Here is a 21091-nt window from a genome sequence, read left to right as displayed (position 1 = left end):
GAAAATACGCTCTTATTCCTGTGCCAGGGCGAGTTGGATTGATGTTGAGTGAACCGAGCCTCATGGGCCGAATCGAACCGGAGAACTCACGGTCGACTCGGCTTGTTTGTCTCGGATCATCAATTGGACGGTCAGAATGCTCCTACGACGTCCCTCACTGCCCGTTGGATTTGGAAACCGCCCCCTTCGTCGCATGAGCTCACACCTACATCCCATGCCGCCCTGTCCCTCTAATCATCATCAAGCGCCTCCGCCTGAAACCCTTCAAACAAAACCGAAGGAGAAATAGATCAGAAGCACAAAATTGAACTTGGTAGGTTTCGTTCCTCTTCGTCCTTCGTTTCCTTTCGATCTTTTACATATCCTTGGAAGCTTTTGTGGTTTTCGTAGTTTGTTTTTCCTCTTTTTCTTGTTCCGTTTGACGTCGGAGGAGAGAACAGGCTTACGGCAATTTGTTTGTCCGATTCGTGGCAGAAAACGAAGGTGCTTGGATCGATGAGTAGCAGCAGAGTGAAGAACTTCCGCCGCCGCTCCGAGGCGGATGATGCAAACGGCGAGGAGAAATCCGCACCGAGTCCGGCCGCCACTAAGAGTCAAACCCTAATTCAAACCAAATCCAAGACCTCCAAACCGGAAGCCCCGAAGCGGCTTAGCTTCGCCGACGATGAGGAGGAGGAGAACGACGATCGCCCTGCCACCGTCCGTCGCCCCGCCCGGACCCCGGCCTCCTCCTCCGCCACTTTCCACAAGCATACCTCAGCCAAGGACCGCTCGAAGGCCTCGCATTTGGCTCCTCCCATCCCTTCCAATGTTCAACCGCAGGTCGGCGAGTATACAAAGGAGCGGCTCCTTGAGCTCCAGAAGAACGCCAGGCCCCTGGGCAGCACGTCACGGCCACAGCGGCCGCAGGCAGCCGCAGAGCCCAAGTCGAAAAAACCTGATCCGCCTGCTGAACCTGTTATCGTTCTTAAAGGCCTCCTGAAACCAGCCTCGACCACTGTTGTGCCTGGGAGAGACAGCGAGAAGGATGTTGTGCCGAAACGGCAGGAAGAGGATGAGGAAGAAGAAGAGGAGGAAGAAGATGATCACAATGGTGGTCCACTGACTGGGATGAGGTTGCCGGTGATACCTGATCAGGCAACCATAGAAGCTATCAGGGCAAAGAGGCAGCAGCTTCAGCAACCACGTCATGCTGCACCTGATTACATCTCTCTTGATGGCGGGATGCCAAGTAGCCACCCTTCTGCTGGCGCATCAAGTGATGAAGAAGACAATGATTTTCAAGAGAGGATTGCTTTGTTTGGGGATAAGGTGGATGATGGGTCGAAGAAGGGGGTTTTTGAGACTATTGGGCAGAGGATCAATGCAGCAGAGGTGAGGTTTGTGGATGGTGGACTCAGTAAAGTGCATGACAATGTGGATGATGATGAAGATGAGGAGGAGAGAAAATGGGAGGAAGAGCAGTTCAGGAAGGGACTGGGAAGGAGAATTGATGAGGCTTCCACTCAGAGAGTCAATTACAGCATTCCAACCATTCCTGCTATCCAGCCACTGCCAACTGCCTACACTGGCGTCACCCATCAGCCCTCAGTGAGCAGCATGTCAACTTCATTTGGTGTTTCACGTAGTGCAGAGGTTATGTCAATATCTCAGCAGGCTGAGGTTGCAACACGAGCTCTGCAGGAGAGCATCAGCAAACTTAAGGAATCACACAAAATGACGATGAATTCATTGGTGAAAACAGATACAAATATCACTGAAGCACTATCTGAAATTACCAATCTTGAGAAGTCTTTGAAAGCTGCTGATGATAAGTATGTATTTATGCAACAATTCCGGGACTTTATTTCGGTGATGTGTGATTTTTTGAATGACAAGGCTTATTTTATTGAGGAACTGGAAGAGCAGATGCAGAAGCTCCATGAGAAGAGGGCATTAGCTGTTGTTGAAAGAAGAGCTGCTGATATTTCTGATGATTCCAATGAAGTGGAAGCTGCTGTGAATGCAGCGATTGCAGTTCTGAATAAAGGCTCTGGATCGGCTTACATTGCTGCTGCTACAGCTGCAGCTCAGGCTGCCAATGCTGCTGCTCAAGAAAGTGCAGATTTACCTGTTGAACTGGATGAGTTTGGCAGGGATATCAATCTAAAATTGCGCATGGATTTTGCACGGAGGGCAGAGTCCAGGAAAAGGAGGAAAGCTTGGGCTGAATCCAAAAGAATCACATATATTGGTAAGGATAATGTTTCCCAGCAGATTGAAGGAGAATTAAGCACCGATGAGAGTGATTCTGAAAGCAATGCATATATTTCTAGCCGAAATGAGTTGCTCCAAACTGCTGAAGAAATTTTCAGTGATGCATCGGAAGAGTATTCTAACCTTACGACTGTGAAGGAAAGGTTCGAAAGATGGAAGAGCCATTACCTTTCTAGTTATCGAGATGCTTATGTCTCCCTAAGCATACCCTCTTTGTTCTCTCCGTATGTGAGATTGGAGCTTTTGAAGTGGGATCCTCTTTATGATGCAACAGACTTTTTTGACATGGAGTGGCACAGACTTCTTTTTGATTATGGATTGCCAGGAAAAGGTCAAGATTTTGAACCTAATGATGCAGATGCTAATCTTATTCCAGAAATAGTTGAAAAGGTAGCGCTTCCTATCTTGCATCATGAAATTGCACACTGTTGGGACATATTGAGTACCCAAAGGACGAAAAATGCAGTCTTTGCAACAAATATGGTCATCAGCTATGTTCCAGCTTCAAGCAAGCCTTTGCGTGAATTGTTGACTGTTGTCCACAATCGCTTGAATGAGGCCATCAGTAGCCTTAATTTGCCAGTTTGGAGTAGTGTTGTGACAAAGGCTGTGCCAGGCGCTGCACAAATTGTGGCATATAGGTTTGGTACATCTGTTCGGCTTCTTAGAAATATTTGCCTGTGGAAAAATATTCTTTCCATGCCAGTTTTAGAGAATCTTGCCCTTGAAGAGCTTTTGGGAGGGAAGCTCCTGCCTCATGTCAAAAGCATCATGCCCAATATTCATGATGCCATCATGAGGACAGAGAGAATCGTAGCATCACTTGTAGGGGTTTGGTCTGGTTCTGAGGTCACTTCACGACCCAGTCAGAAGCTGCAGCCCTTGGTTGATTGCATTGCAGAGTTAGGGGGCAAGTTGGAGAAAAGGCATGCATCTGGTGTGAGCGAGGAAGAGACTTGTGGGCTTGCTCGCCGTTTGAAGAATATGTTAGTGTCCTTGAATGAGTATGACAAAGCTAGAGCAATTCTGAGAATCTTTCAGCTCAAAGAAGCACTCTGAGATTGTGGACGTTCTTGTACCTGTGTAACTAGCTTTTCTCTTTCTATAGCATTATCTCCTGGTTGAATGTCTTTCAGCTTTGTACTTTAGAAAGAGAGAGGACACTAATTGTTCCGAAGGCATCACTAGCTTCCAGTTTTGCATTGGATTACACAGTTTTTATTCTCCATTTGTTTTGCACTTCATGGTGGCTTTTGCAAGAAATGCCCTCTTATCCATTGTACTGAATGTATTGGAAAGCTTTTTGCAACCTCATGCCTACTTTTCGACCGAATCTGAAATTAAATGTGGTTGTTGTCATTCCAGTTAAACTTAACTAAATTTCCAGCAAGCAATTTTCATATATATATTTTTTAAACTTCAGTTTTACTTTTCTAATTCTGGGAAATGTGTTTCTCATTCTCATAGGATCACATGTGCTGATTTTCTCCTGTTGTTTGCTAAAGTTGTTAGTTAACTCTTTTAATCTCTAAAATTCCAGGTCACTTAAACTCTGTTAAGAACTTGATTCTTTCCATGTCAATGAGTCAAAACATTCTGAACACATTTAAAAAATAATGATTATCTGTACAGGTTTTATTAGAATGAGCTTCCTAAAATTTTTTTAGGTTGAGTTTTCAAGTTGTTTGTTGCACAGTTGGCGTGGCAGATCATTGTTCAAGGATTTCTTGATTAAATGCAGAAATTTTCTCTACCAGATCTTTACCATCCCTGCAGAAACATTTATATATTGCTTCATATGGCTATGCATATTTTTTGCATTCATATGTTTCGGCTATGTTTGTATAATATTTATGTTATGAAATATTAATCCATCACAATAAGAATAAGGTGACACCATGATTAATCAAAATATCACACATTATATAAACATCATGATGCATTTTAGCCTTACGCTTTGATACAGGTCATCTCAAACATCTTTGGAAGTGCATGGATGAGGTTTGCATTTTAGAGAAAGCCTTCAACAAACAGAGCTAGTTGTGAGTCACAAATTGGAGGTACTAATACTATCTCAAGTCTGTTATTATTATTACTATTTTCTTCTGAAAGTACTTCTAGTTAACTTTTTGAGATAAATACTCTGACAAACTAAAATAACTGTTCTTCCCGCATTTTTTAATTAGAATTTGCATACTACTCAATATTAGGGCCTGCCATTTTTTTGGTTATTGCTGCTATTTGTGATCAAATTTCTACATTAACATTCTCGATAATAAAAGATTGATGGACAGAAGATGTTTCGATGGGAAACTTTTGTACATTCATGAAATTAGTATTTGATTTAAATAGAAGTTGACGAAGTGGATGAATCATGTGTTTTATTACTTTGATGTTATTGCTTTGTAACTATTGTTAAAAATCATTGTTTGCTTTAGTGAAGACCATGACAAGCCAGAGTGAACACCTGCATTTTCTGTTTTTTGGTTTAATTGTTTTGGAGCAGCCAGACTTTGAACCACTGATGGTGTCATGTCAGCACTATATAAGGTTTAGGTTCTTTCGACCGGATTCTCCAATTTCTAGTGATATTGACTGTTTTCTCTTGACCATTTTATGATACTCTTTAGGCTAAAGGGGAGAAATAAAGTGTTTTAGATGGATTAATGGGAGCACCATGTTTTGTTGTTTGAGATATAAAGATGGAGGGGTTTAATCTAATGATGAAATACAATTATGGACATGACAAGTAGTCTTCAATACTTGAAATACCTCTAAACTTGACGTTACAATTTCAAGTTTCTATAAATATGATCTTGAAAATAGTATTTGATACCCAAGAATGTTAATGACTTCATCTTTTGATGCTAAAGTGCCTCATTATGGACACAGATAGGGTTGCAGATCCATAAGGCATCGGGAATTTTCTTTTATAAGTGCTGAAAGTGTCCATAGATATGATTCTGTTGAGTGACAATATTTCCTGAAACAGGACTTTTCTCGGACAAGGTCTCTTACTGGTTAATCATGAATATGAGATGATGAAAGCCCTTGAATCTACACTTGGTATTGCCATTTTTATTTATATGAAAAAAAATAGAGAAGACTAGTGGTGTTTCTTTTTTTTCTTATTCTTTATTGGGATGACTTTTGTCCTTGAATTGGTCTAAGCCCTGGCAGGAAGGTCATGTTCTCATTAATTTTGAACTTGATCTTTTGGATCTATGTACATTTTTATCATTGTGCTATGTATCATAAAGATAGAGGGTTCAATGATTATTTGGATCCAAAACTCTTGATAATTTGATTATTCTGAAACTTTCTGATATGACTGTAGCCTAGCATCTTAGTTCACTTTTGCTGTTTTGTTTTCTCCAAGTATTTCCTTTTAACTATATTTCTTATCAAGGTTTGAATTCACAACAATTTATGTCCAAATTGCATTGGTAGAAGTTGGGCTGTATAAGTTGCTGAGCAACAAATTAAAAATTTGAGGTTAGCAAGCACTCATGTTTAAGTTACATTTTCCGTTTCTAGAATATACGAAATGAGGTACCTGATTAGAGTATATACTTTTAGTTTACTTTTCTTCAGCTTGGTGATTACCCTTTGTAAGCAGAATATCATGTATGATCTATAATCTATATTAGAGGATAATTATTGTTCTCACATTGATCGTGATCATGTGTATGAGTGTTGAATTTTATTTTTGGAGTCAGATATTTTAGTAACTGTGGTTGAAGCCTCAGGTGTCCAAGGTGACTGTACTTAATTGAACCAAGACTATTTGATCAATTTCATTCCCAATCAGGTCTGTAAGGGTCAGTTCTGTATATGCTAGGTAAGACGAAGTTTTCACTTTATGTCACAGTGTAATATTCTCAATTTGGTGACAGAATTCACAACCTGATACATTTTGTTCAGATGCTAGCTATTTCTTCTTTAAAAATTATAACTTAGTCCTCTTATTTAGTTTTATTGGTTATCAAGCTCCTCTTACTCATTTGAGATTGGTACTACCTGGATTATTATGAAATCATCAGTGGTCATACCCTGTAATTATTGTTTTCAAGTTTAAATTTGAGATCCTAGATATATATTTTACACCAAAACAAAGAGCAAAGTTACAAATTGAATGAATTTGTGCTAAAGATTTTTTTCACATGCTATTTCAAAGCTTTATTAATTTTGACACAATGACTCTAATACTTTGTCATCTGTAAATTAAGAACATTGTCTGGGAGCAAAAATAGTGAAGTATTCTCCCCTTTGCAAAAAGAAATTCTTCTCTGCGATTAAATTAGCTAGTCGATGGGCTGCACTGCCGGCCTCATGACTGACGACCAGACTTCACAACATTAATGACTTTGGCCAACTCTAGAATATCAGATATATGCCATGGAGACTCATTGGGACCATTGACTTCTAGAATCAGATATATTCTAGACTTTGGCTAAGTCTAGAATATCAGATAACTTCCAAAGCATCATTATTGATCCAAATGTTATGGATGCCTTCCCTTCTTTCTCTTAGTAGGCCTTGGAGAATAGTTTGACATTCAGCATGAAGGGCATTGTGGTTTCTCCCATGTAAGCATCCAGCAGCAGCTTTCTGCCTGTGTTAGTGTCTACAAGAATAGAGTCTGGTTGAAGATCAGATAATTCCAATATAAAGTTTCAGTGAAGTCATTCAGATGGGACATCCCATATGAGGTCTGGATGGTAAGTAGACCCCTCAGATCTATTCTGGAGCTCCACCTGTTCATAAGTGGTAGCAACCACCTAGAGGTGGCAGAAGTGGTAGTTGTTCCCTCGAGTTAAGCCAGAGAGGGAACAACTGTTGTCATACAATTGCATTCATGGATAAGTTCTTACTAAACTGTCAGTTAATGTTAAGGCATTCAGCTTGTTTCTAGTGGATCTGAAATGATGATTGTTAGCTCAAATTGTCCTCTCATGCAAGGATTGAAATATCATACTGTACCGAAGTTTCGATGTTCGCTCGGTATGGTACGATACTATATACCGAGCGGTATATCGTTTTGTCACGGCCTTAGCTGGAATTGCCTAAGGCGTGAGGCACCCTTGCGGCCAAGACGCGAACTTAGCTTGCGTTGCCTAAGTCGCGCTTCGCCCTTGCGATATTGTTCCGCAAAGATCAGCCCATTTGCAACCTCTTGCAGGTCCCGAAGGACCTGTAAAAGAGAAAGTTGATTGGTTCGAAAGAACGAGCAACGGACAAGTCCCGAAGTCTCGTGAAAAGGGGAAGCTTTACAAGCAATTCAGCGAGCACCTTGCGTGCACAAGAGAAAAGAGGGAGAGGGGGAAAACAAGGGCTTTAGAAGGTTGAACAAACAGCTGCAAGCCCACAAACAGCTGCTCACCGAGTCCCGGGCGTGACAACAAGTTCCCTTCAAGGCAACGTGCGAACTTGCGAAGGAGTGTTCAACGCCCGGTACTATACCGAAGCCCCATCTAGCCCTGTGCCACCCGTGGGGTTCCAAGGGGCTGAGATGGCTGACGTTTTGGTGAGCGGAGGCAGATTCCAGAAATCAGCCCGCGACACACGAAAACGGAGCTGTTTTGGGGCTGTTTTGCTCGGTTCGGTGAGCGGTCGCTTTGTAATGCTGCAGCTTGTTCGAACTTACATTTTTACAAGCACAATGACTCAAAACCAAGGCAAAACAGGCTGCCAAGTAGCTGTACATGTAGATGAGAGCGACGAACGGTTCGTTGAACGGAGTTGTTGCGGGTGCGCGACGATCGTTCGTGACATTCTCCCCCACTTAAACTGTCGACGCCCTCGTCGACGCTTGTTGGTAGTTGTTGATGATTTTTTCTTCATGTCGTAGGGCGTCTTCAGGCTCCAAACTGGCTTCAGTTCGGGGAAGCTTTCGTCATTCACCAAGTACTCTGTCTGCTCAGCTCCGTTGGGTAGCTTTATCTTGCGGTCCGCCAGAATGGTTTCAACTCGCTTCTCGTAGGAGGCTGTGATGGGAGGTAGCCGAGTTGGAATACTTCGGCAAGCATCTTGCGGATCCGAGTGGTAGGCTTTTAGGTTGCTGGCGTGAAGAATGTTGTGAATTTTGAACCACGCCGGCAGCTGTAACTTGTAAGAGACGTTGCCTACCCTGTTGATAATTGGGAAGGGCCCTTCATACTTGCGCACCAATCCTTTGTGGACTTTGTTCCTAAAGAATTGGAGTGATTCTGGTTGGAGCTTTACCAACACCAAATCATCAACTTTGAACTCTTGTGGTCGCCTTCCCAAGTCTACCCACTTCTTCATCCTTTTTGCCGCCTTCTCCAAGTAAGCCCGCACAATATCTGCATTTCGATGCCACTCCTTTGCGAAATGGTAGGCTGACGGACTACAGCCAGTATATACCCAATTGCCATGGTGTCACGGACTTAGCTGGTTTTGCCTAAGTCGTGCGGCACCCTTGCGTGTCCGTCCGCAAAGGTCAACCTCCCCGAAGCCTCCCATTTTCCCTTAGGACCAACAAAAGAGAGAACGGGTTAGAGAGAATGCCTCAATCAGGATCCACAAGCAAACATCTCTGAAAAACACTTTATAGACAATGCAAATTACAAACAGACGTTACAAGCTCTAAACAGTTGCACAACAAAGGGTAAAATGGTCCATTACACACCGAAAATCTCTCGCACGTGTCCACATGACACAACCTTTATTTACAAGCCTAAAGAGACCATCAACCAAACTAAAATGGGACTATTAAGCCTTCGGCCGTCCCTGTACATGCTGTGCAGCGCATGAACATACCAAAAGACACGGACATACATAAGCATTACATCAAACATCCTATTTAGAAGTTTGTCCGTGACATTCTCCCCCACTTATTCCTTCGACGTCCTCGTTGAAGCCTTTGTCGACATTGTAATTCCTCGCCTTTGCTGAGTCTTCAATCTTCTGCTCCAGCTACAATGCGCCTCTTGACTCCCAACTGCTCTCCGCTGCTGTTTCTGAGTAGTCGATCCTTTGAGCCGCCATGCTGCTTCAACTCACCAATGACTCTGACTCTGGTGTGGGGTTGGCTGAGTTGTATTGATCATTGTTGATTCCTGCGGATCCCCCAGATGAAGGAAAAGACCATCCTTATTGCGTTAGTCTCTCAAATTCCTCATGCTGCTTGAACTGGGTGGATGCTTGTTGGAGCTTTAACGAGCATCGTCTCGCAAACTTCTGAAGTTTTGGGTCTTTCCTCCAAAAAATTTGCTCATTGACTCTTCTTTCACTTAGTTGTCACATCCAAGTAGGTTCGCATCACTTCCGCTTTCGATTGGCATTTCGTTGGGAAATGAAGTGGATAATCTACTCTCAGTAACACTGATCACCGTTGGTGAGGATTTGACAACTATTGTCTTCCATTATCTTCGAAGGGTCTTTGAACATATGCAGAGCTCTTCTGTTGGATAGATAAGAGAATTGGGGTACTCGGTTTCGCCCATTCTCTTAAGAGTTGAGAAGGCAAAGGTTACTTGACTTCGCCCGCCTCCTCGAGATTGTACTCCATGCATCGAGCTGGTTACTGGCCTTCGCTTGCTCTTTGCTCATACTTCTGAGCACTTGAAGTGTTTGCACTCCTTGCGTTGAGTTAGCTACTGCGATTCACCTTCTCATTGTCATTGAACTTCTGGAATGCAGGAGGTTTTCACCCCAACTTGGAGTAGTTCTCTCATAGGTTTGGTCGCTTCTGGGATTGTACCGTCTTCTCCATTAACCCTGCCGCCTACTCCCCTGAGTAGCGAAGGTACAACACCGCGTACTGCCTGCTTCGTTCCTTGGTTATGCACTCTTGCATGACCCGAAGTCCTTCACTTTCGGTTATCTTGATGAGAAACTCATTGACACCGATCTTACGAAGTTCCTTGGCCTCTGCCCTTTAGCCTTGTCTCGGTACTTGGAGATTGCCTCTGCATGCTCCACCTCCTCGGCCCCTTTCACGACCAAGCGCTCCCCCTCCATGAGAGCAAGGGATCAATGACTTTCACGGAAGTCCCGCCTCTACGGTACCATGGCGCTGCCATGCCCATGGCCCTACTATCCGTCGCCTCGCATCTGCATCCCTTTTCTTCACGATCAGTAGATATATCTCCGTGACACTCCTCTGAGTCCACCTACATTCTAACTGATGCTTGATTTTGGGTAGCCAAGTCCCTCTGGACTCGTCGTCGCTTCCTCGCACCTTTCGACCCCGTGCTTCAACACCTCTGTGTTCTCCAAGCAGTTCGTTTGGTCAATGGAAAGACAGACTGCAACTCCCATGCATGGCCTCTGCCATCACGTTGTAGGGTTTGCACCGATTCTGTTCTCCTTAGCTTCCTTGGTAGCAACGTTCGCTTACTCGGCCTTGTCCTCTGACTTGCCGGGCTCCCTTAAGCGAATATGAGCTCTGGAGCAGTCCAACTCTCCAACTGCTTCAATCATACCTCTTGTATGATCAAGTCCCTCCCATGGGACTCACTGGTACTTGCATTCGAACTTTTTCCTTGGTGGAACACAGCCCCCATATGTTGATGACCAAGGCTTTAATCCGATGCAAAATTCGATGCACACACGGAAGACCCACCTCTGCGGTACCATGGCCTTCACTCCTTGAATCCATAGCCCTTCTTGCCGTCGTGTTGTTCACCGAAGTGGAGCTTCCAGTAGCTCCTGATCATACCTCCGTATGATCTAGTCCCTCACGGGACTATGTCGTGTGTATCGCATTGCCACGAACTGTTCCACCACGATCCGCTGCACCATGTCGCCTCCTGGTGACATCTCCATTGCATTCTGATTCTTGTGGAATAAACTCGAATTGTGAACCGTCCATGTGTGGCCTCTGCCAATACATCGCAGGGTCTCTTCCACCTTCGATTTTGTTCGCTCCTTTGGCAATCGACCTTCATCCACCCACTCTTGGGTCACACCTAGATGAAGCACCGCTCTAGGACAGTCCGTCGCCTAGTAGCTCCCGAAGTCCACTGACTTCATTGTAATTTGTGCACCATTGTCTGGATCCTGGGCCTCTGCCCCTACCAGCACAATCTCTGCTGCGCACCGCTTCCTTCATGGCAACTTGAATGGCAACGCTGTGGCATATTCTTCAAGAGTACCCACCTCCGAGTCCTCATGCCTTGTGCTAAGGCCTTCTGAACCCAATTTCGCCTCCGCAAATTGAGTCGCCTTAGTTCCTCCATCAAATGCTTCTCCGAGATAAGGTGCATGTGCCCAGAAGCTCCCTTCGTCTTCGGCACCATTCTAGATGAGTCCACTCCGTCAGAACAAAGGACCCATGGAACAACATGATCCTACTCTTGCCTTTGCAAGAGTTCATGTCCTTGACCTTTGTCTAAGGAAAGCACTGTGCCTCCGCTCCATGTTCCAACTTCTATGCTGGCTCCCTTCATGCGGCTTGGATACTTCGCCAAGTTACACCCAATTTGCTCCGCTCCTCGTTTTGCATTGAGTTGATGGTGGTCCTCGCGCCCACCATTCCACGGGTCAGCCCTCCCTTGAGTCCGATCTCCATATCGACTCCAAGTGTGCCTTCATTTGAGTTGTTTTGGGTCGCTCCCCCACTTGATCTCGCAATGCATCCACCAATGCATTCTCTCGAGCGAGATCATGCGATGACTCCTCGCCGCTTGCTCGGTCCATTGAGCATCGTGGAGTTGTTGTTTGTTGAGGTACTCCTCCTCAACATATGCGGTCCGTCCCACATGATTCTCCCTCTGGAGAGCCGGGACTTATCCCTCCTAGATAATTGTCCCATTGGAGCAACATCTCTCTTCGTTTCGGAGACCACCATCCCCTTGGACTACTCCGATCTGCTGAACAAACTGTGCATTGTTCTGCCTCCTACAAACGCACTTGCTAGATTGCGACTCCACGCCAATACAGCCCCCGTTGCACCACTCAAGGCCTAGCAACATGCTGAACTCGTTGCACACTTCAGCCTCCTACGGACGTATCCTTCATATGCCGAAGAAAAAGTTTCAATGCTCCATGGCGTCGAGTTTCGGTCGCCTTGGGATGGCCACGAACATTCCATCGTCTGCATACAAGCCCATGCATGAGTACCAAATTCTTCGAGTTAGCAATTCCCCTCACCTCTGTGAGCTTTGCATAACTCTTTTGGTCGTTGAGCAACTCATTCCACCTTGCATGGTCTCATCCTTTACCAGGCGCCTCGCTTGCCTTGAGCACTATCAAGTATAGTTGTCAACGTTGAGCCGTAGCTCAAACTCAACCATCCCAACCTTTGTGCGCTCCGCATTCTTCCAAGTTTGCCTGTTCTCGTGGTGCCTCTTGCGCTAAGGGTTGGCCATTCCTCTGAATGCCAATGTCAGATGCCCGCTCCTCCGAGCGACTCCTTTTCCCTACATCTCCATGCCCGTTTTCCCCCAAAACGGTCGCGCGTGTGCTGACTGCCCTCAACGCAACCCCACTAGGTCCCCCATGTTTGCATGCTAAGTGTTTCTATGAGTGCTTGTCCCGCTCTGATACCATCTGTCACGGACTTAGCTGGTTTTACCTAAGTCGTGCGGCACCCTTGCGTGTCCGTCCGCAAAGGTCAGCCTCCCCGAAGCCTCCCATTGTCCCTTAGGACCAACAAAAGAGAGAACGGGTTGGAGAGAATGCCTCAATCGGGATCCACAAGGAAACATCTCTGAAAAACACTTCATAGACAATGCAAATTACAAACAGACTTTACAAGCTTTAAACAGTTGCACAACAAAGGGTAAAATTGTCCATTACAGATTGAAAATCTCTCGCACGTATCCACATGACACAACCTTTATTTACAAGCCTAAAGAGACCACCAACCCAACTAAAATGAGACTATTAAGCCTTCGGCCGTCCCTCTACATGCTGTACAGGGCATGAACATACCAAAAGACACGGACATACATAAGCATTACATCAAACATCCTGTTTAGAAGTTTGTCCGTGACATTGGTGTGTGGAGTTGATGGTTGTTGTCCTGTAATGATCTCGAAGGGGCTCTTGTTGGATGCAGAGCTCTGCTGCAAGTTATAGGAGAATTGGGCAATGTCCAACAGCTTCACCCAATCTTGTTGGTTGGCACTCACGTAGTGCCGAAGATATTGCTCCAAGAGATAATTTATCCTTTCAGTCTGGCCATCCATCTGGGGGTGGAGGCTTGTAGAGAAGTATAACTTTGACCCCAACAATTTGAATAGCTCGGTCCAGAATCGTCCCAGGAACCGAGCGTCTCGATCACTAATGATATTGTGCGGGACTCCCCAATACTTCACCACATCCTTCATCATCAGCTTGGCCGCCTCTTCTGCTGAACAGTGTAGGGGAGCAGCAATGAAAGTTGCATACTCTGAAAACCGATCGACCACCACGAGTATCGATCCGAGTCTCCCTACCTTGAAATGCTCTCCCACGACTTTTCTGGTACGGGTAACGGCTCCAAAAGTCTCATCGGCTTCCGCTGCTCCACCTTGTCTTGTTGGCAAGTAAGGCATGTTCGAACATATTCCTCCACATCAGTCCCTATCTTCGTCCAGTAAAAGGCCCTCTCCACGAGGGCCAACGTTCTGTGAATGCCTGGGTGTCCAGCCCAAAGGGAATCGTGACACTCTTTTAAGAGTTCACGCCTCAAATTGTCCACTCGAGGAATATAAACCCTATTCCCTTTTGTGTAAACGAGTCCCTCCTGGACCCAAAATCGTCGTGCCTTGCCTTTTTTGATGAGCTACATCAGGATAACTACCTGGGGGTCACTATACAGTCCATCCCTGATCCTGGAAAGGAAGTTGGAGTGCAATTGACTTGCTTGGCCTCCGCCCTCCAATTGTGCGGCATTCACACGCTCCACTTTCCGACTTAATGCATCGGCCACGACATTTGCCTTCCCGGACTTATACTCCATTGCCATATCAAATTCAGCCAGGAAGTCCTGCCATCGTGCCTGCTTTGGGGAGAGCTTCTTCTGAGTTTGGAAATAGCTCAGAACGATGTTGTCCGTCCTCAGCACAAATCGCGACCCGAGGAGATAGCGTCGCCAAACTCGTAGACAGTGGATCACCGCTGTCATCTCCTTCTCATGCACTGGATACCGTCGCTCGGTCTCGTTGAGTTTGCGGCTTTCATAGGCCACCGGATGACCCTCCTGCATGAGTACTCCAATAGCGAAGTTCGAAGCATCCGTATGGACTTCAAAAGGCTCCTCATAGTGTCACGGACAAACTTCGAAACAGGATGTTTGATGTAATGCTTATGTATGTCCGTGTCTTTTGGCATGTTCATGCCTTGTACAGCATGTAGAGGGGCGGCCGAAGGCTTAATAGTCCCATTTTAGTTGGGTTGGTGGCCTCTTTAGGCTTGTAAATAAAGGTTGTGTCATGTGGACACGTGCGAGAGATACTCGGTCTGTAATGGACCATTTTACCCTTTGTTGTGCCACTGTTCAGAGCTTGTAAAGTCTGTTTGTAATTTGCATTGTCTATGAAGTGTTTTTCGGAGATGTTTGCTTGTGGATCCCGATTGAGGCGTTCTCTCTAACCCGTTCTCTCTTTTGGTGGTCCTAAGGGACAATGGGAGGCTTCGAGGAGGTTGACCTTTGCGAACGGACACGCAAGGGTGCCGCACGACTTAGGCAAAACTAGCTAAGTCCGTGACAATAGTCTGGCAATTTGAGCACTGGTTCTTCCATAACAGCAGCCTTCAGGTTTTGGAATGTTCTTTCACATTTGTCCGATCACTACCAAGGCTGCTCCTTCTTCAGTAACTCCATCAGTGGAGTTGCATGCTTCGAGTACCCCACTATGAAGCGTCGATAGTAGTTGACGAAACCAAGGAAGGATCTCAACTCTAGCACCTTCTTTGGAGTTCACCATTCCGCAACCGCTTGCACCTTCGACTTATCCATCCGAATGGAGCCATCACCGATTCGATGCCCCAAGAATAAGATCTCATTTTGAACAAAGTAGCATTTCTCCCTTTTCACGAACAAAGTGTTCTCCCTGAGAACCTTGAAAATTGTCCGAAGGTGTTTGATGTGCTCCTCGAGCGTATGATTGTAGACGACGATATCGTCCAAGTAGACGACCACAAACTTATCCAAATACTCCTTGAATAGCTGGTTCATGAGAGTGTAGAACGTGGCCGGAGCGTTGGTTAAGCCGAAAGGCATAACCAAGAACTCAAATGCTCCATACCTGGTCACACAGGTAGTCTTCGCTTCGTCGCCTTCAGCAATGCGCACCAGCCAATACCCCGACCGAAGGTCGAGCTTCGAGAAATACTTAGCTTTGCCCAACTGGTCGAACAAGTCTGCGATGAGCGGGATAGGATACTTGTTCTTCATTGTCACTTTGTTAAGGGCTCGGTAGTCGAGGCATAATCGGAGGCTCCCATCTTGTTTCTTTTGGAAGAGAACTAGAGCTCCGAAAGGTGCTTTAGTGCTGCGGATGAGACCACCGCTTAGCAATTCACCTAACTGCTTTCTGAGTTCCGCCAACTCTGGCGGGGACATGCAGTAGAGTGGTCTCGCTGGAGGCTTCACTCCTGGCTCCAGCTCGATGCTGTGATCCACACCTTTGCATGGTGGAAGAGTCTTCGGCAACTCGGGTGGTATAACGTCATTGAACTCTTTCAGGACGTTCGCCACCACAACAGGTTCTTGAATGGCCTTCTCGTTGAGTAGCTCTAGCTTCATAGCAGCCACGAATGTTAATTCGCCTTTTCGCACCCCTTTCTTCAGTTGTAATGCCGATATGTGTTGGGGCTTCTTGGTTCCTCTCCGAGAGACGGGAACCACGCAGGGGTCGTCGCCTCCCATCATACACAGGGAGTTCAAGAACGACGTTGGCACCAACTTTGCCGCGTGCATAAACTCCATTCTAAGAATCACTTGGAAGTCATCCAGTGGCACTGCCATCATGTTGGTGTTCCCGCTCCATGTCCCGATTTTGATGGGAACTCCCTTCGCCTGGCTTCCGAGTTCACCGTCTTCATTCGCCTTGGGCTCTTCTCCAAGATCAACCCAAGTCGCTGTGCTTCTCGATCAGCTATGAAGTTGTGGGTAGCGCCCGTGTCCACCATTGCACGGGTTGTTTGGCCATTTAGCTTGATGTCCACATACATTGCCTCACTATTTCTTGCTTTTTGTAGCTTTGTCTTCATGTTCTCCCCCACTTGACCTCGTATGACGATCAACAAACGCATTGCTCCCATTCGGGGTCCTTGCGACTCCTTGTCGTCGCTGCTGGATTCAGAACTGCTCGAACTAAGAGCAATAGATTTGCCCTTGTCCGATCGGGGGGGTGGATGGAAGCCGTCAAAGCATTGAGTGCCTGTTTTTGTGGGCACTCCCTCACCATGTGCGGTCCTCCGCACAAGAAACATCCTCCAGGTTTTGAGGCCTTGCCTTTCGGGTTTGGCCCTTTGTGGGAACTCTTCTTCTTTTGTTCGCCCCCGAGCTCCTTCCCTCGAGAATGTTTTGGAGGGCGATTGCCTGAAGATTGTTTCCTTCTCCCTGGGTCTTCGGAGGAAACAAAGTCGGTGAGCCTTTTTGCAGCAGCAATTGCCCCGACCACATTGGATTTAGCCCCTGTTGAGCCCATGGCTTCAAACCATCAAGGAAGTTGAACAACTTGTCCTTCTCGGACATGTCCTGTATGTCCAGCATTAGTGCAGAAAATTGTTTCACATAGTCTCGGATGGTGGTACTCTGGTGGAGTTGTCTCAACTTCCTTCTTGCGACGGACTCTGTGTTCTCCGGTAGGAACTGAGTTCTCAACTCCCGCTTCAAGTCCCCCCATGTGTCGACTCGACACCGACCTTGTTGGATCTCCTCCCAACGGGTTCGCCACCAAAGTTTCGCATCTCCGTTCAGATACATTGTTGCTATAGAAACTTTGGTATCTTCAGAATCGGGCCTCGTAGCTCGAAAGTATTGTTCCATGTCGAACAGAAAGTTCTCGAGCTCTTTGGCATCTCTGGCCCCTCCATATCCATGAGGCTCGGGTGCCCTCAAATTTTGTGGCGGTGCAACGCAGGTGTTGCTTCCTCCCGCATTTAGTGCTCTAGTGAGCGTAGTCACCCTTGAAGTGAGTTCCGCCACAACTTCCTGTAGGTGTTGCACGGAGTCTTTGGTGTCATCTGACAGTCGGTCGACTAGGGCCTCGACCTTGTCGATCCTGGACTCCGCTTCCTCTTGCGAGCTCTCTACCTCGACAAGCCTTTGTTGGCCATGGTAGAGTTCCTCCACGCTTGCTTCAAGAACATCCAGGCGGGTTTCCGCTATTGTGAGTCTCTCCTTGTGACTCTTTTTCCCAGTTAGCGCTCTAGATTGCACTTCCTCCGCTCGCGGAGAGTAGCCAATTTCTCGCTCATCATGTTCGCTGCCGCACTCCTCTTGAGCGGCTCCAACAGCATGAGAGCGAGTGTCAACATGCAGCCCACCTACGGCTGCTTGGGGCAAGGGTCCGGCTTGCCCCGTCTTGCTTGATTCGCCACGATGCTTTGCCATGGCGAAGTTGCGAAGTTCGTTCGCTGCTCGCTCGAAGTGCTTGCCCGCTCTGATACCATAATGTCACGGCCTTAGTTGGAATTGCCTAAGGCGTGAGGCACCCTTGCGGCCAAGACGCGAACTTAGCTTGCGTTGCCTAAGTCGCACTTCGCCCTAGCGATATTGCTTTGCAAAGATCAGCCCACTTGCAACCTCTCGCAGGTCCCGAAGGACCTGTAAAAGAGAAAGCTGATTAGTTTGAAAGAACGAGCAACGGACAAGTCCCGAAGTCTCGCGAAAAGGGGAAGCTTTACAAGCAATTCAGCGAGCACCTTGCGTGCACAAGAGAAAAGAGGGAGAGGGGGAAAACAAGGGTTTTAGAAGGTTGAATGAATAGCTGCAAGCCCACAAACAGCTGCTCACCGAGTCCCGGGCGCGACAACAAGTTCCCGTCAAGGCAACGTGCGAACTTGCGAAGGAGTGTTCAACGCCCGGTACTATATCGAAGCCTCATCCAGCCCTGTGCCACCCGGGGGGTTCCAAGGGGCTGAGATGGTTGACGTTTTGGTGAGCGGAGGCAGATTCCAGAAATCAGCCCGCGGCACACGAAAACGGAGCTATTTTGGGCTGTTTTGGGGCTGTTTTGCTCTGTTCAGTAAGCGGTCGCTTTATAACGCTGCAGCTTGTTCTAACTTACATTTTTACAAGCAAAATGACTCAAAACCAAGGCAAAACAAGTTGGCAAGTAGTTGTACATGTAGATGAGAACGACGAACGGTTCGTTGAACGGAGTTGTTGCGTGTGCGCGACAACCGTTCGTGATAGTTTGCTGTATATATATATATATATATATATTTTTTTTTTTTTTATAAAAGGCGACGTCGCGTCGCCAAGACGACGTCGTGTTGCCTTTTCCTTCTCCCATGCGGGGCGACGTCATCGAGGCGACGCGACGTTGCCTCGTTTATATATATATATATATATATATATATATATATATATATATATATATATATATATATATATATATATATATATATATATATATATATATATATATATATATATATATATATATATATATTCCGTCCGATAATAGGCGGTCCGTGTACCGATCAGCTGACGGACCAGCATGTACCGCTCGGTACGGACAGTATTATTTGAAACTGTATACCTTGCTCTCATGTATAACTTCCATACACCATAGTTGGCACATTGCTTATTTCAATAATAAGATCTGTCAATTAACCAAGGAGTAGATTTTTCATAAATCCTGAAAATGAATTGCATCCACCATTATATTCCTTGTGCTGTATAATTTATCATTGCAATTCCTTTATGCCAGGTTCATTGGACAGAAAAATTAAGATTATAACAGATGACGGTGGCTGGTATACTTCATTCGATAGGCAAAAGTAAACCGTGATACAACAACAATAACAAAACTGTATGTCCTAATTATGAATAGACAAAGCTGCATTTTTTTCACATGTAAAGAAAAAAAATTCTATAGCATATGTTTCTCAGATTTTTGTTTAGTTTGTGTAGGGATAATTTAATTTTGTTTTTTTGGAGTATCTCAGTTTTGCATTCTTGACAGATATTGTGTAATGTACTACCTTTCTTCACTGAAAATCAATATTAGAAGCACAAAAAATTCGAGCCATCTTGGCCATTGGAAGAAGTTATGATAATATCTATTTATCCTAAAAAAAAAGCTAGTGGTGATGAGTAAGAATTACTATCAAAACATGTTAATAGAGATAAATTCATTGTTGTTTCAAATTATGATTCAGTTTATATGACAAGTTTGTTACTTTATATATGTGACGGTTCTATTTTTGATGACAACTTTGGCTTGTAGAATGTTCCATTTTGGTGGGACTAATTATATAAATGAATGTGAAATTAGGGTTTCCGTAGCATCTTAATTTCATATCAGAACCATTGATTTGCTTCCTGTTTTTGCTGTAGTTTCCAAATAAGATGCAAGACTGCAACAAAAGCCTATGGAATCCAGTGTATGATACATACAAATAACTTAATCCAATCAGTTTTTATCTTTTCTTTTTGTTATGAGATCATGGTGCCCCTCAGATTGTAAAATTTTTTGGATGTATCCTGCCATTATCTCCATGAATACTTGTCATTTTTTGTTGTACCAATAATACAAAGTATGTTTTGATGGAAATACAGTGAACCAAATGGTGTCCTTTCCCTTTGGTGCATTGATTCTGTATTAAATAATCATATGTATGTTTTCAATGCACCATCCTAATGCAGTTATAGTGTGTAGCCACTTCTGACAAAAAAAAATTGGAGCACAAAAGAATCACAAGACTGCAAGTGCCCGGTGTGGAATTATGATGAGGTGCTTTATTTTTACTATAAGTAGTTGTTTGTGTTTTCTGTACAGGGTACATCCACTTGATGAAGGCCGAGAAATTTGTGTTGAATCCTGACCTCCTAAGTGCAATTTGTGCCTCATTTCTTTTAGTCTCTTTGGTACTAATTTGAGGTAAGGTAACATTTTCTATAATCTTGATCTGGTTTGCTCGTCTCTCCCATTCCTCCAAGCTCTATGTACCAGATGAATAACAATCAAGCTGATACCTACATGAATGGAAAAGAAGGTTTAACTTACTATTCCTGGTCCTACTACCTTGGTGGATGTTCTACTTTGCTCCGTAAACAGAAGATTTCATGAAATGAATAGTTTATTTATTTTCTTCATATAATGGTGAACTTAAAGAGGTTTCCCTAACAGAGGAACTTGTCTGACATCTCATGAAATGAAAAGTCTGATTTATTTTCTTCACATAATGGTGATCTTAAGAGTTTCAATCTTTTTCTGCTGGATATTAATGTTTTTTTTTCATAGTCATTTTGGACATGTTAATTGTGTTTTTATGATGAAAATGGTTGCATCTGCTTCAATATTTCCTTTTCCTAACCTTCTCTTGGTTTTGGGTGGATACTAAATCTTCTTCCTTTGTGTTGCAGAAAATATATGTTGCAACCATCAAGAACTATGGATTTCTATAGCCTGGTATTTTAATCGATTTAATGAAGATCAACTTGCTCCTTCATGGGATCATCTGAAGACCGAGGATCATAGTTCACCGACAAATTATCATCTACAGATTTGGTGCCATTTTGCAGGTGGAGTTATATAAAAGTCTTTGTCATGGTTGTGTGATGGTGCCAACAGGGATGTGCTTCAAAACATATATTTTCTATTCCAAAGACCAGCCCTATTGTATACATTAAGGCACATGCTTGTGATAATGGGTTTCACTTGTTGGGATGGATATCAGTAAGCTGCAGGGGTAGAAAAAT

At 44.8% G+C, this 21091-nt stretch overlaps 1 protein-coding gene across 2 annotated transcripts; it reads left to right on the top strand.

The window, feature by feature from the left end:
• The first annotated feature begins 136 nt into the window (after positions 1–136).
• LOC103991993 (transcriptional repressor ILP1) lies at positions 137–19177 on the top strand. 2 transcript variants are annotated; one of them, XR_010488672.1, is made up of 4 exons: positions 137–313; positions 475–3337; positions 4223–4316; positions 19098–19177. XR_010488672.1 is itself a non-coding variant. In XM_009411545.3 (2 exons), exon 2 carries the CDS (start codon positions 496–498, stop codon positions 3313–3315), a length of 2820 nt encoding a protein of 939 aa, XP_009409820.2. In that variant the 5' UTR covers positions 138–313; positions 475–495; the 3' UTR covers positions 3316–3570. The 2 variants fall into 2 exon arrangements, 1 of the variants encoding a protein (XP_009409820.2); XM_009411545.3 differs by lacking the exons at positions 4223–4316; positions 19098–19177 and having other exon boundaries at positions 138–313; positions 475–3570.
• Positions 19178–21091: the final 1914 nt, after the last annotated feature.

The sequence above is a fragment of the Musa acuminata genome, chromosome BXJ2-7, assembly GCF_036884655.1.
Source record: "Musa acuminata AAA Group cultivar baxijiao chromosome BXJ2-7, Cavendish_Baxijiao_AAA, whole genome shotgun sequence".
Taxonomy (NCBI): Eukaryota; Viridiplantae; Streptophyta; class Magnoliopsida; order Zingiberales; family Musaceae; genus Musa; species Musa acuminata.
The sequence above is the reverse complement of the archived record's forward strand: the minus strand, read 5'-3'. Positions and strand labels throughout refer to the sequence as shown.